The sequence below is a fragment of the Cherax quadricarinatus genome, chromosome 16, assembly GCF_038502225.1.
Source record: "Cherax quadricarinatus isolate ZL_2023a chromosome 16, ASM3850222v1, whole genome shotgun sequence".
NCBI lineage: Eukaryota > Metazoa > Arthropoda > Malacostraca > Decapoda > Parastacidae > Cherax > Cherax quadricarinatus.
The window spans coordinates 27,665,264-27,678,577 of record NC_091307.1 but is presented as its reverse complement, the minus strand read 5'-3'; the positions used below and the strand labels follow the sequence as shown (position 1 = coordinate 27,678,577).

The 13,314-nt window shown below is 43.5% G+C and overlaps 1 protein-coding gene across 1 annotated transcript in view; it reads right to left on the bottom strand.

Moving 5' to 3' along the window:
- Positions 1–13,314, bottom strand: part of Pus10 (Pseudouridine synthase 10) — a 122,480-nt gene that overhangs the window by 28,732 nt on the left and 80,434 nt on the right. The window contains exons 9-10 of the mRNA XM_070085655.1: positions 5,774–6,015; positions 5,130–5,255 (exon numbers count right to left, since the gene is read on the bottom strand). Coding sequence (XP_069941756.1) covers positions 5,130–5,255; positions 5,774–6,015 — 368 coding nt within the window. The remainder of the gene's footprint in view (positions 1–5,129; positions 5,256–5,773; positions 6,016–13,314) is intronic.

Here is a 13,314-nt window from a genome sequence, read left to right as displayed (position 1 = left end):
ATATAAAATACATGTATGTACCGTCCTGCCAAGTGAGTGTAAAACGAAAGCCTGTAATTGTTTTACATGATGGTAGGATTGCTGGTGTCCTATTTTCTGTCTCATAAACATGCAAGATTTCAGGTATGTCTTGCTACTTCTACTTACACTTAGGTCACACTACACATACATGTACAAGCATATATATACACACCCCTCTGGGTTTTCTAATATTTTCTTACTAGTTCTTGTTCTTGATGTTTATTTTATCTTACCTCCATGGGGAAGTGGAACAGAATTCTTCCTCCGTAAGCCATGCATGTTGTAGGAGGCAACTAAAATGCCGGGAGCAAGGGGCTAGTAACCTCTTCTCCTGTATATATTACTAAATGTAAAAGGAGAAACTTTCGTTTTTCCTTTTGGGCCACCCCGCCTCGGTGGGATACGGCAGGTGTGTTGAAAGAAAGAAGAAAGATATAAAATAACTTTAACCCTTTGACTGTTTCAGGCCCCTCTCTGAAACTGTCATTCTATGTCGCTCAATTTTTGAAAAAAAAAAAAATTATTTTTTCTTATGAAATGATAGAGAATCTTTTCCCGATGGTAATGACACCAAAAGTTCGAAATTTGGTCGAAAACTCGTGGAATTATGCTCCCGCGAATTTAGCGGTCTCGGCGACATATGCGTATCGGCGATTTCGCCGACTTTGAGCCCAATTTTCAGCCAATTCCATTGTTCCAGTTGACCAAACTCATAGCTATTTCTTTAGAACTCCATTTTATCTATCAGCTGAGTACAAGAAACCTCCCATTTACTAATTTGGACTACCCAATATGGTGGTCAGAAATTGGCAATTTGGCCAATTTCACGCAAAATAAAAAAGATGCCAATTTCAAAATAGGGTCCAGAATAAACAAGGTAGACATTCGTGGCACTAAAATAACATATGCTCTGTTCATTAGTCACATCTCTAGGCCCCTCTTATATTATTATTGCTTTCTATTTTGATTTTTTATTCATACAAAAAAATACAAAATTTACTGTTATGCAGACGACTGCATTATTGTAAAAATGGTATAAATAATATCAGTGCACTAGTGAAAGAATATTAGACTCCCCAGTTGACGTGTATTGGACGTGTGGTGTGATTTATTTACTCTTGAACATTGGTAAAAATCGAACATTTCCGCTACTTTGAGCTCAGTTTCAAGGTCGTTTTCATCGTAAAAGTAATGAAAATCATCTCTATTTCTGTAATATGTTTTCCATTTTATCACCTAAGACCATGAAAACGCGAATACAACGATAAATACTATACGAAAATACACCTCAAAGTCGGCGTTTTATTCCAAAAAAACGATCAGAGTTTTTTTTTTCTCATTACGCAATGTGTGCTGCAGGATTTTTTTTATGTGGTGCACACTGACCACACAGACCCATTCTCTCACATGTGGGCCTACAAGCTTTCTCCCACTTGATTTGAAGCCGCTAGAATTATTGAGTATATATACGTCAGAAACATTGGCTCGTAAGACGTATTTATACGTCGAAAACAGTCAAAGGGTTAAAACACTTGAAATTTCGGAAAGTTTCCAGACATAATGGAGAGATGCGGTGCTCACGGAGAATGTAAATAAACCGGGTGGCGCGCGCTGTATTAGAAAGATGAGGAGCCATATAGAAAGTTTTGGTCATGATTTGAAATCGCTGTATTAGCGGAACGCCATAAGGCAAAACACCGTAAAGCGGGGCCCTACTGTACATAGCAGCAAGCGTGCGTGAGAGTGTTAGATAGGAATGAATGGAGACAAATAGTTTTGGGGACCTGACGAGCTGTTGGAGTGTGAATAGGGTAATATTTTGTGAAGGATTTCAGGTAAACAGGTTAGCCAAACTTGAGTCCTGAAAACGGGAAGAGGGGTTTGGGATATTGACTTTTTGGAGGGACATCTAAACTGTCGTATCTGAGCGCCTCTGCAAAGACAGTGATTATGTATGAGTGATGGTGGAAGTGTTGAATGATGATGAAAGATTTTTTTTTTTCTTTTTGGGTCACCCTGCCTCAGTGGGAAATGGCCGACGTGTTAAAAATAAAAATTGTAAATTAAGTTAAGTTCAAACTCTTGAAGAGTGGAGGGGTGTGTTGTCTGGTACAGGAATTGGTGATCATCTGCCCAGCAGCTTTTTGTTGGGTTATTAATGGTTTGAGGTTATTAGTTGTAATAGATCCCCAAGTACAAATACATAGGTGAGGTGTACATTAGAGGGTGGTATAGTGTAGGGTTACTGTACACTGGATTTTTTCTTATCACTTTTGTCCATAGGGGTATCTGCAGGCCTTTTTGATATTTTCAACAATATCTCACACCACAAAGCAGAGAATAAGCACAAAACACAAGGTACTCAAGTGAATAATGCAAATAGGTCTGTCAGTGACGACTGGTGATAATAAACTAGCGCGAAAAGAGCATCAGAGCCCCACCCAAGGTATGTGAGGTCATGTGTCAGAACTGTCTAGGTATGCAAAGACCTGTGCAATGCTTTGGAACCTCCTTAGAGCCAAATGGAATTTTTCATTTGAGGCATCACGTCAGCGCTTGTACGAAGTTTCAGATTTTAGAGCTTTTCGAATTTCAGAATTTCAGGTAAAGAATACTCAAGATATTCATCATGTTCAAGATGGGCATCTTAGTTTTAGCACTATCATCCAATGGTATATGACTTTCTATATATATCAAAGATATTCTGAGGTATAGGTGAGGATATCTACAAAATCCATGGTAAATCCTATTGTACAAAAGAATACCATCCAAACCAGTAAGGTTTTGCAGATACTGGTGTCTGAAATTTCATTACTTTTAGTCTAAGCAACATCCGAGGTCAGGCTTTATGTTATTCCATAGCAGACACCTTGTTTGAGAGTGATAAATCACAATTAATTATAACACATCTAAAAATAAAAAAAAAAAAAGTTACACAAAGAAAACCTTGATACCCTTACTCTGACTGCAATCTCCTTGTAAAGTCCCACCTTTAATGTAGATACTATCTCTTCTTGACTGAGCCTTACTTAACCCTTGCACTCTCTCACAAGGATCTACATTTTGAGCTCAGCTCCCTCAGTTAAGCTGTGAGTGGTAAATTTTTGCCTAAACATGAGAAAATTAGTCTGTATGGGAAGTGTGCATGGTATAAGAAAAAATCCTGTCTCAAGTAGGGCATAATGGGAAGAGCAAACCTCTGACCTTGTGTTGGGTTTAAAATAGCAACTTTGAGGTGTTTTCCAGGATGCTTTTTATGAGTTTATTGGTTGTTTCTTGGTTACAACTGGTAGAATGGAAGTCACACTACTGTAGTAGTATGTCTTCCATGTTGGTCTCAAACAGTAAGTAATTTGATTTTTGATGATTTTCTCAAAGAAGGATATGGGCCCCCATTCTGTCATATGGCTTTTAACTAGGTCTGCTTCAATTATTGGGATGTCCTAAACCATTACAAATCATTCTTGGTTACATTTCATTATCTGAGAATTAGGGTAAAACTTTTGTTTTTTTTTTATGATGAATTCAAAATGGAGGGCAAGTGTAATATAAGAGGCCTGGAGACATGATTAATGAACAGAGAATAGGTTGCTTTAGTGGCTAGAATGCCTACAGTGTTTATGTTGGACTCTTTGTTTTCAAACTGGAATTTTTTTTAATTTGGTGTAAAATTAACCAAATTACTAACTTCTGTGCACATTACAGGTAGTTCTTGTCCTCAACTGATAGAACATAAGGCATACCAGCAAAATAGCTAGAAATTGGGTCAAATTGAGCAATGGAACTGGATTAAAATAGGACTCAAATTGGGCAAAATCATCAATGCATAAATTGTGCCCAGACCACCAACTTTGCACTTGTGCAATTTCATAAGTTTTCCATAAAATTGCCCATTTTTGGTGCCATTACCTTCAGAAAAAGATTCTCTACCATTTCAGAAGATTTTTTTTTTGGGGGGAGGGGGGGAAGCAACACTGTCAGCACTTAATTTCATGATAGTGAAAGAGTTAATTCACAAACTATGCACATCAGCACACCTACCTTTGCCACTTAGAGCTAAATGATGCATTGGTTCAGCAATTCTTGTGAATACAATGGAACCTCAAATATCGAACTTAATCCGTTCCAGGAGCTAGTTCTAAATTTGAAAAGTCTGAAAAGCGAAGCAACATTTCCCATAAGAAATAATGGAAATACAATTAATCCGTTCCAGAAACCCAAAAATATTCACAAAAAAAAAAAAAAAAAAAAAAAAAAAAAAAAAAAAAAAAAAAAAAAAAAAAAAAATTAGAGATTAATTATAGTTTTACATACACACAACAAATATAGTGTTCAATTATGTATTAATAAATTTAAATAAACATATAAAACAACATTTTTACTTACCTTTATTGAAGATTGGTGATGGCATCTGGAAGATAGGGAGGAGGAGAGAGGGAGTTGGGGTTAGTGTTTGGAAGGAGAATCCCCCTCCATGAGGATGTCAGGTATCAAAGCCCTCTCTGGGGTTACTTCCCTTCTCTGTATTTTAATGCCACTAAGACCAGCTTGAGAGTCACTGGACCCCTGTCTCACAAAATAACTGTCTACAGTCCTCTGTTTCTGTCTCACAAAATAGCTGTCCATAGTCCTCTGTACATCCTGGCAAGCTCAACACGTCTCACACCACTCTCATACTTCTGTATTATTTCCTTCTTCATGTCTATGGTGTTTCTCACTTTCTTTACCACAGGGGTACCACTAGCAACTTTCTTTGGGCCCATGGTAGCTTATTTCACAGTCCCACAAGCACTAAACACAATTAAATAATCATAAAATGTTTGAATGAGAGCGAAGGTTAGTGTTCACTCAAGCATCAACAAAACCAGACTGGCTCACAGCGCCTGCGTGGGGGCGCAGACAGGTCCAGTACCCGGTGGTTTGAAAATAGGGGCGAGTCCAATAATAGGGACAAAGTTGGTTCGTAAAAAGCGTCCAATTTTCGAAAAGTTCGATAAGTGATACGTTCGAAATTTGAGGTTCCACTGTATAACAAAAGTAATACATAAAGAAACCATGGCATATAGTACATGAGAAGGAAACTGCCCAATAAAATCCATTTTTCTTACCTCAACATCCAAAGCAACTATATCAACATTTAGGCCTAATATAGATCCTAGGTCAGGGGATGTACGCCCTAAGTCACCATGAACAAACTCCTTAATATAGGTTCCAGCTTGTGTTGTTAGGTGAAGCTGTAAGAGAGATGAATGAAAAAAAAATTCTTGAAAAACAGTTGACATAAATTAGAGTAAATAAAAATGACTGAAATATGTATGTAAGTACAGTAAATCCTCACTTAATGTCATTTTGTTCAATGTTGTTTTGTTATAACATTGTTGAGAGAAAAAAAATCGACTCCTGGCCGGGGGCCACTGTCTGTGTGGAGTCTGCACATTTGTTTTTGAACTGCATGGTGGTTGGAGGTGCTCCTTACAATTTTTGCTCTTTGCAAACATTTAATCCTTTTTTTTTTTAGATAGCAATGTAGACAGGGGAAATCCTGATGCATTAGAGCAGCTGTATAAATAAATTAGTCTGCATTTTTTAAAGATGAATACATATAATGGAAAAGATTGAAGTCACTGAAAATTTGTATTTGGGTTTCTTTTTACATGCATATAAAATAAAGGTCTATAATACAGATGTTACCCTACTTACAAACATTCGAATTACAAACATTCAGACATACGAACAGACTCGTGGTAGTTACAGTTTCATTCGCAATACTTCCGCTAATCTGAATTTTGAGTTGCGCGCCTTCTGCGTAGTATGACGTTTTGCCGCAACCCACACCAGGCAGCACCGCAAGAGATGCAGCATAAGGAAGAGCAAAAGGAACAAGATGAAACTTCCTTCCAAAAAGTTTGAGATGAAAATGATGGCCGAGGCATTTTCTCTTATAGAGAGAAGTCTCTACATGTTTGAACTTCAGGATCTCAATATCGAGAGATTCTCAAAGGTTTCAACCAGAATGACGAAGCATTTGATGACAAAGTGTATGAGGTTGATGACCCTCTCCCCCAGTAGCCCCACACAACCTCTGATCTTCCTCTCATCCATCACCTCAAGTTTATTGCACCAATTAAAAAGGCAAGTAGTTTTTTATTACAGTACAGTGGACCCCCGAGTTACGTGATTAATCCGTTCCACAGAGTCTGCCGACTGGCGAAATTCATGATTGGTAAATCTATTTTCCCTATAAGAAATAATGGAAACCCAATTAATCCGTTTCAGACAGCCAAAAGTATTAACAAAAAATAATTTTTTTAAAGATTAAATATAAATTTACATACAGAAAACAATAACAAATAAATATAAAGCACTAATAAAACAGATAAATGAACATTTAACATCACACTTAACCTTTATTGATTCTTGTTGGTGTAGGAGGAAGGTAGGAGGCAAGAGGATTATTATTATTATTATAATCAAGGGGGAAGCGCTAAACCCGGAGGATTATACAGCGCCTGGGGGGGGGGATGTGGAAGGCATTCAGGCTTAATTCGGGGAACTGGAGCACAGATCTAATTGGAGGCAAGAGGAAGGCAAGTTTATTATGCTTCATTATTATAATCAAGGGGGAAGCGCTAAACCCGGAGGATTATACAGCGCCTGGGGGAAGGGATGCGGAAGGCATTCAGGCTTAATTCGGGGAACTGGAGCACAGATCCAATTCCCTAAATCAAGAGCCCCTCACCAACATCAAGGAACCTTCCTTGAGGGGTATTATGCTTCAATATGACGCTAATGTCATCTCTCCGACTTATTTATCTATCACAATTCATCTAATATGACATTATAAACAATATTAATAACATAGAAACATGATATATACTCTAGAATGAATAAAATATGTCATAATGTATAAGAGGAGTAAATGGTGTAAGTGTTGTTGTTGGGTTTAAGGGCCGCCACTGAGAGAAGCCGTGTTGGTGGCGGTGGAGGCTTTGGCCACCACCACCATCACACTTAAACAATGTATGTGATTTATAAATAAGAAATATTTACATTTTAATTTATAAATAAGAAATATTTACATTTTAATTTATAAATAAGAAATATTTACATTTTAATTTATAAATAAGAAATATTTACATTTTAATTTATAAATAACTAAGTTTATTCAGGTATACACAAATACAGTTACATACATAGATTATCATACATAGCAGCATATGTGTGAAGTACCCAGGATAACCCAAAAAATTCAAGAGTGACATACATGTATTTCCATTGGTGTCCTTTTATATTTACACTTATATTTACTTTTATACTTACACTTTTATATTTACACTTGCCTTGGAGGAGATGTTAGTTTAATTAGTTTGATGAAGGAGATGTTGGCAGAGGTTTAGGGTGGTGGAAGATAGCAGGTCGGTGTATGTTCAGCGGTCCTATACACATCACTTACTCACTTAACTTACTTGCTACACTGTTAATTCTACACTTTATCACTGGCTGGAGCTATAGCCTTTATCGATACCTGCTGCTTTAGTATCATATATATTGTAGAATCACTGAATCACTGCAGAAGGCACATTCTCCCCTCTCTCTTCCTCCTCTACTTTAGTACTTTGCTGAGTTTTTTCTTGAATTCTATCGTGTTTCTCACCTTCTTTACCAAAGGAGCTTTCTTTGGGCCCATGGTGGCTTATTTAGCAGTTGCAAGCACAAAAAACAATGAATTATTATGAAATGTGTTGCATGAACCCGTGGGGTGATGGTCACATGCTGGTAAGCAATGATACAATGAGTGTGAATAGTGCGGGAGACTGGCTTTGTGTGCGCACTGACGAGAAGACGCGTACCAGAAAGTCGCCGAATCACGAGTCCAATCATGAACCACGAAGCTAAATTTTGCCGAAAAAACTTGCCGAAAGTCGGATTTCACGAAAGTCGCGGCCTCTGAATGGCGGGGGTCCACTGTATTTACTATTGAATTTTTTTTTTTTCAACAAGTCGGCCGTCTCCCACCGAGGCAGGGTGACCCAAAAAGAAAGAAAATCCCCAAAAAGAAAATACTTTCATCATCATTCAACACCTCACTCACACATAATCACTGTTTTTGCAGAGGTGCTCAGAACACAACAGTTTAGAAGCATATACGTATAAAGTTACACAACATATCCCTCCAAACTGCTAATATCCCAAACCCCTCCTTTAGACTGCAGGCATTGTACTTCTCATTTCCAGAACTCAAGTCCGGCTATATAAAAATAACCGGTTTCCCTGAATCCCTTCACTAAATATTACCCTGCTCACACTCCAACAGATCGTCAGGTCCCAAATACCATTCGTCTCCATTCACTCCTATCAAACACGCTCATGCACGCCTGCTGGAAGTTCAAGCCCCTCGCCCCTTTAGTATTAAGAACCGTACGTTACTGATACTGTACAGTATTGTCTTTAAGTTTTCAACGAACAATGGCACAAAGAGAGAACAATAATAATAATGATAATAATATTAAAAACAATAATAATAATCGTAACATTTGAAAAATGGCAAAATAACGACTTACAAACAATTCAAGATACGAACAGCCTTCTGGGACGTAACGTGTTCGTAAGTTGGGGGGCGTCTGTACTCTAATTGTGTTACTGTCTAATGCAAGAACTGTGTGTCAGAATTATTTTTTGCCCTATTTGATATAGCTAGATCAGAGGTTGGCAAACTCTTTTTTGGGGTATTACCCCAAAACAAATTTTTGTATAGCAAAATTGCTCAATAAGTTAAAAATTATTTGCTTGAAAAAATATGACTTTCATAATGTGCTTTGCTTATTAGATAATAAATTTTTGTGCAATTTTATTTATACGTTCATTGAGCCTTCAATACCCCCAAGATTTTCATTTCTACCCCATCTGGGGTAATTTACCCCGGTTCCCCAACCTCTGAGGTATATCAACACTTTTATAAAAAAGCACACACACACACACAAATCAATGTTTTTTCTCATTTTCTCAATCTAAGCCATAGAGGTAAAAAGGGTAATGTACCAGAATACAGTGGTGCTAACACTGTTATATGGATGTGAAGCATGGGTTTTAAATGTTGTAGCAAGGAGGAGGCTAGAGGCAGTGTAGATGTCATGCCTAAGGGCAATGTGTGGTGTGAATGTTATGCAGAAATTTTGTAGCTTGATTATTAGAGGGAGGTGTGGGGTTATGAAAAGTATTATCCAGAAGTTTGAGGAGGGGTTGTTGAGGTGGTTTGGATATTTAGAGAGGATGGAGTAAAACAGGATGACTTAGAGCATATATAAATCTGTAGTGGAAGGAAGGAGACATAGGAAAGCTTGGAGGGAGGAAGGTAAAGGTTTTGTGTGCTAGGGGCTTGTGAATTTAACAGGCATGTGCAAGCATTTTAAACAGGAGAAGAAGCAAGTGGTTTGTATGACTTGATGTACTGTTGGAGAGTAAGCAAGGTAACATTTATGAAGGGATTCAGGGAAAGCAGTTAGCTAGACTTGAATCCTAGAGGTAGGAAGTACAGTGCTTGCACTCTGAAGGAGGGGTGGGTATACTGCACTTTGGAAGAGTATCTGAGCTATAATGTCAGAATGCCACTGGCAAGACAGTAATGGAGTGAGTGACTGTGAAAGCATTTCTTCTTTTTTTGGGTCACCCTACCTTGGAGGGAGACAGTGTGTCAAAAAAATTATTCAAGGGGAAAGTAAGTGCCAAAAGTAAAAACTTTATGGCCTCTTCATATCAAAAAAGCAATGATGCATGATGCAGTAAAAAGGATGAAAGTATGTACTCTATATTAAAAATGTACATATAGTGTATAATAAACATACAACTACTGTAGTTGGCTAAAAGAGTTAGGAAATAAGTGATATTTAATACAGTGGAACCTTGACTTACGAGTGTCCCAACTTAGGAATTTTTTGAGATATGAGCCATCCCTGGGTCAATTTTTTGCTCTGAGTTACGAGCCAACATTTGAGTTACGAGCCAGCTCCCCCCCCTCCCTCTTCCCCCTCAACCCAAAACCTGGACACCTCGCTTGTTTATCTATGATTTCATGCTTTAATTCCATGGAAATCACTCTCTTTTTCTTTTCAGCAATAATAATAATATAATAATATATTATTACAGTCGTCACTCAGTAAGTCAGTCCAGTCACTCAGTAAGTCAATCAAGTCACTCAGTAAGTCAGTCAAGTCATTCATTCAGTCAGTCAAGTCATTCATTCAGTCAGTCAAGTCATTCATTCAGTCAGCCAAGTCACTCAGTAAGTCAGTCAAGTCATTCATTCAGTCAGTCAAGTAATTCATTCAGTCAGCCAAGTCACTCAGTAAGTTAGTCAAGTCACTTAGTAAGTTAGTCAAGTCATTCATTCAGTCAGTCAAGTCATTCATTCAGTCCATCAAGTCACTCAGTAAGTTAGTCAAGTCATTTAGTAAGTCAGTCAGGTCACTCAGTAAGTCAGTCAAGTCATTCAGTAAGTCAGTCAAGTCATTCAGTCAGTCGTCACTCAGTAAGTCAGTCAAGTCATTCAGTAAGACAGTCAAATCATTCAGTCAGTCATTCAGTAAGTCAGTCAAGTCATTCAGTAAGTCATTCAGCCACAAACTCATGTTAACCTCTTTTTCTGTGTACAAAGTAACACTTCAGTTACAGCTACAGGTTATCTCTTGTCTAATATCTTTGTTAATTCTAAGACTTAAGTGCTTATACCCCTTTCGGGGAGTGGTAGGGGATGGCGGGAGGTGGTGTCGGGGAGTGGTAGGGGATGGTGGGAGGTGGTGTCGGGGAGTGTTAGTGGAATAACGGGATGTGGTGTTGGGGAGTGGTAGGGGATGGCGGGAGGTGGTGTCGGGGAGTGGTAGGGGATGGCGGGAGGTGGTGTCGGGGAGTGGTAGGGGATGGCGGGAGGTGGTGTCGGGGAGTGGTAGGGGATGGCAGGAGGTGGTGTCGGGGAGTGGTAGGGGATGGCGGGAGGTGGTGTCGGGGAGTGGTAGGGGATGGCGGGAGGTGGTGTCGGGGAGTGGTAGGGGATGGCGGGAGGTGGTGTCGGGGAGTGGTAGGGGATGGCGGGAGGTGGTGTCGAGGAGTGGTAGGGGAAGGCGGGAGGTGGTGTCAGAGAGAGGTAGTGGATGGTGGGAGGTGGTGTCGGGAGTGGTAGGGGATGGCGGGAGGTGGTGTTGGGGAGTGGTAGGGGATGGCGGGAGGTGGAGTTGCGGAGTGGTAGGGGATGGTGGTGTCGGGGAGTGGTAGGGGATGGCGGGAGGTGGTGTCGGGGAGTGGTAGGGGATGGCGGGAGTTGGTGTCGGGGAGTGGTAGGGGATGGCGGGAGGTGGTGTCGGGGAGTGGTAGGGGACGGCGGGAGGTGGTGTCGGGGGGGATGGCGGGGATGGTGGTAGGTGGTGTCGGGGAGTGGTAGGGGATGGCGGGAGGTGGTGTCGGGGAGTGGTAGGGGATGGCGGAAGGTGGTGTCGGTGAGTGGTGGTGATGTCGGGGAGTGGTAGGGGATGGCGGGAGGTGGTGTCGGGGAGTGGTAGGGGATGGTGGGAGGTGGTGTCGGGGAGTGGTAGGGGATAGCGGGAGCTGGTGTCGGGGAGTGGTAGGGGATGGTGGGAGCTGTTGTCGGGGAGTGGTGGGGTATGGCGGGAGGTGGTGTCGGTGAGTGGTAGGGGATGGTGGGAGGTGGTGTTGGGGAGTGGTAGGGGATGGCAGGAGGTGGTGTCGGGGAGTGGTAGGGGATGGCGGGAGGTGGTGTCGGGGATGGCGGGAGGTGGTGTCGGGGAGTGGTAAGGGATGGCGTCGGGGAGTGGTAGGGGATGGCGGGAGGTGGTGTCGGGGAGTGGTAGGGGATGGCGGGAGGTGGTGGGAAGTGGTGGGGGAGTGGTAGGGGATGGCGGGAGGTGGTGTCGGGGAGTGGTAGGGGATGGCGGGAGGTGGTGTCGGGGAGTGGTAGGGGATGGTGGGAGGTGGTGTCGGGGAGTGGTAGGGGATGGAGGGAGGTGGTGTCGGGGAGTGGTAGGGGATGGCGGGAGGTGGTGTCGGGGAGTGGTAGTGGATGGCAGGAGGTGGAGTTGGGGAGTGGTAGGGGATGGCAGGAGGTGGTGTCGGGGAGTGGTAGGGGATGGCAGGAGGTGGAGTTGGGAAGTGGTAGGGGATGGCGGGAGGTGGTGTCGGGGAGTGGTAGGGGATGGCGAAAGGTGGTAAAGGATGGCGAGAGGTGGTGTCGGGGAGTGGTAGGGGATGGCGGGAGGTGGTGTCGGGGAGTGGTAGGGGATGGCGGGAGGTGGTGTCGGGGAAGTGGTGTCGGGGGATGGGGATGGCGGGAGGTGGTGTCGGGGAGTGGTAGGAGATGGCGAGAGGTGGTGTCGGGGAGTGGTAGGGGATGGCGGGAGGTGGTGTCGGGGAGTGGTAGGGGGTGGGGATGGCGGGAGGGTGGTGTCGGGGAGTGGTGGCGGGAGGGGTGTCGGGGAGTGGTAGGGGATGGCGGGAGGTGGTGTCGGGGAGTGGTGGTGTCGGGGGTGGTAGGGGATGGTGGGGTGGTGTGGTGGTAGGGGATGCCGGGAGGTGGTGTCGGGGAGTGAAAGGGGACGGCGGGAGGTGGTGACCGGGAGTGGTAGGGGGGATGGTGGGAGGTGGTGTCGGAGAATGGTAGGGGATGGCGGGAGGTGGTGTCGGGGAGTGGTAGGGGATGGCGGGAGGTGGTGTCGGGGAGTGGTAGGGGATGGCGGGAGGTGGTGTCGGGGAGTGGTAGGGGATGGTAGGGGGTGGTGGGAGGTGGTGTGGTGGAGTGGTAGGGGATGGCGGGGTGGTGTCGGGGAGGTGGTGGTGTGGTAGAGGATGGCGGGGAGTGGTAGGGGATGGCGGGAGGTGGTAGGGGATGGCGGGAGGTGGTGTCGGGGAGTGGTAGGGGATGGTGGGAGGTGGTGTCGGGGAGTGGTAGGGGATGGCGGGAGGTGGTGTCGGGGAGTGGTAGGGGATGGCGGGAGGTGGTGTCGGGGAGTGGTAGGGGATGGCGGGAGGTGGTGTCGGGGAGTGGTAGGGGATGGCGGGAGGTGGTGTCGGGGAGTGGTAGGGGATGGTGGTAGGTGGTGTCGGGGAGTGGTAGGTGGTGTCGGGGAGTGGTAGGGGATGGTGGGAGGTGGTGTCGGGGAGTGGTAGGGGATGGCGGGAGGTGGTGTCGGGGAGTGGTAGGGGATGGCGGGAGGTGGTGTGGGGGAGTGGTAGGGGATGGCGGGAGGTGGTGTCGGGGAGTGGTAGGGGATGGCGGGAGGTGGTGTCGGG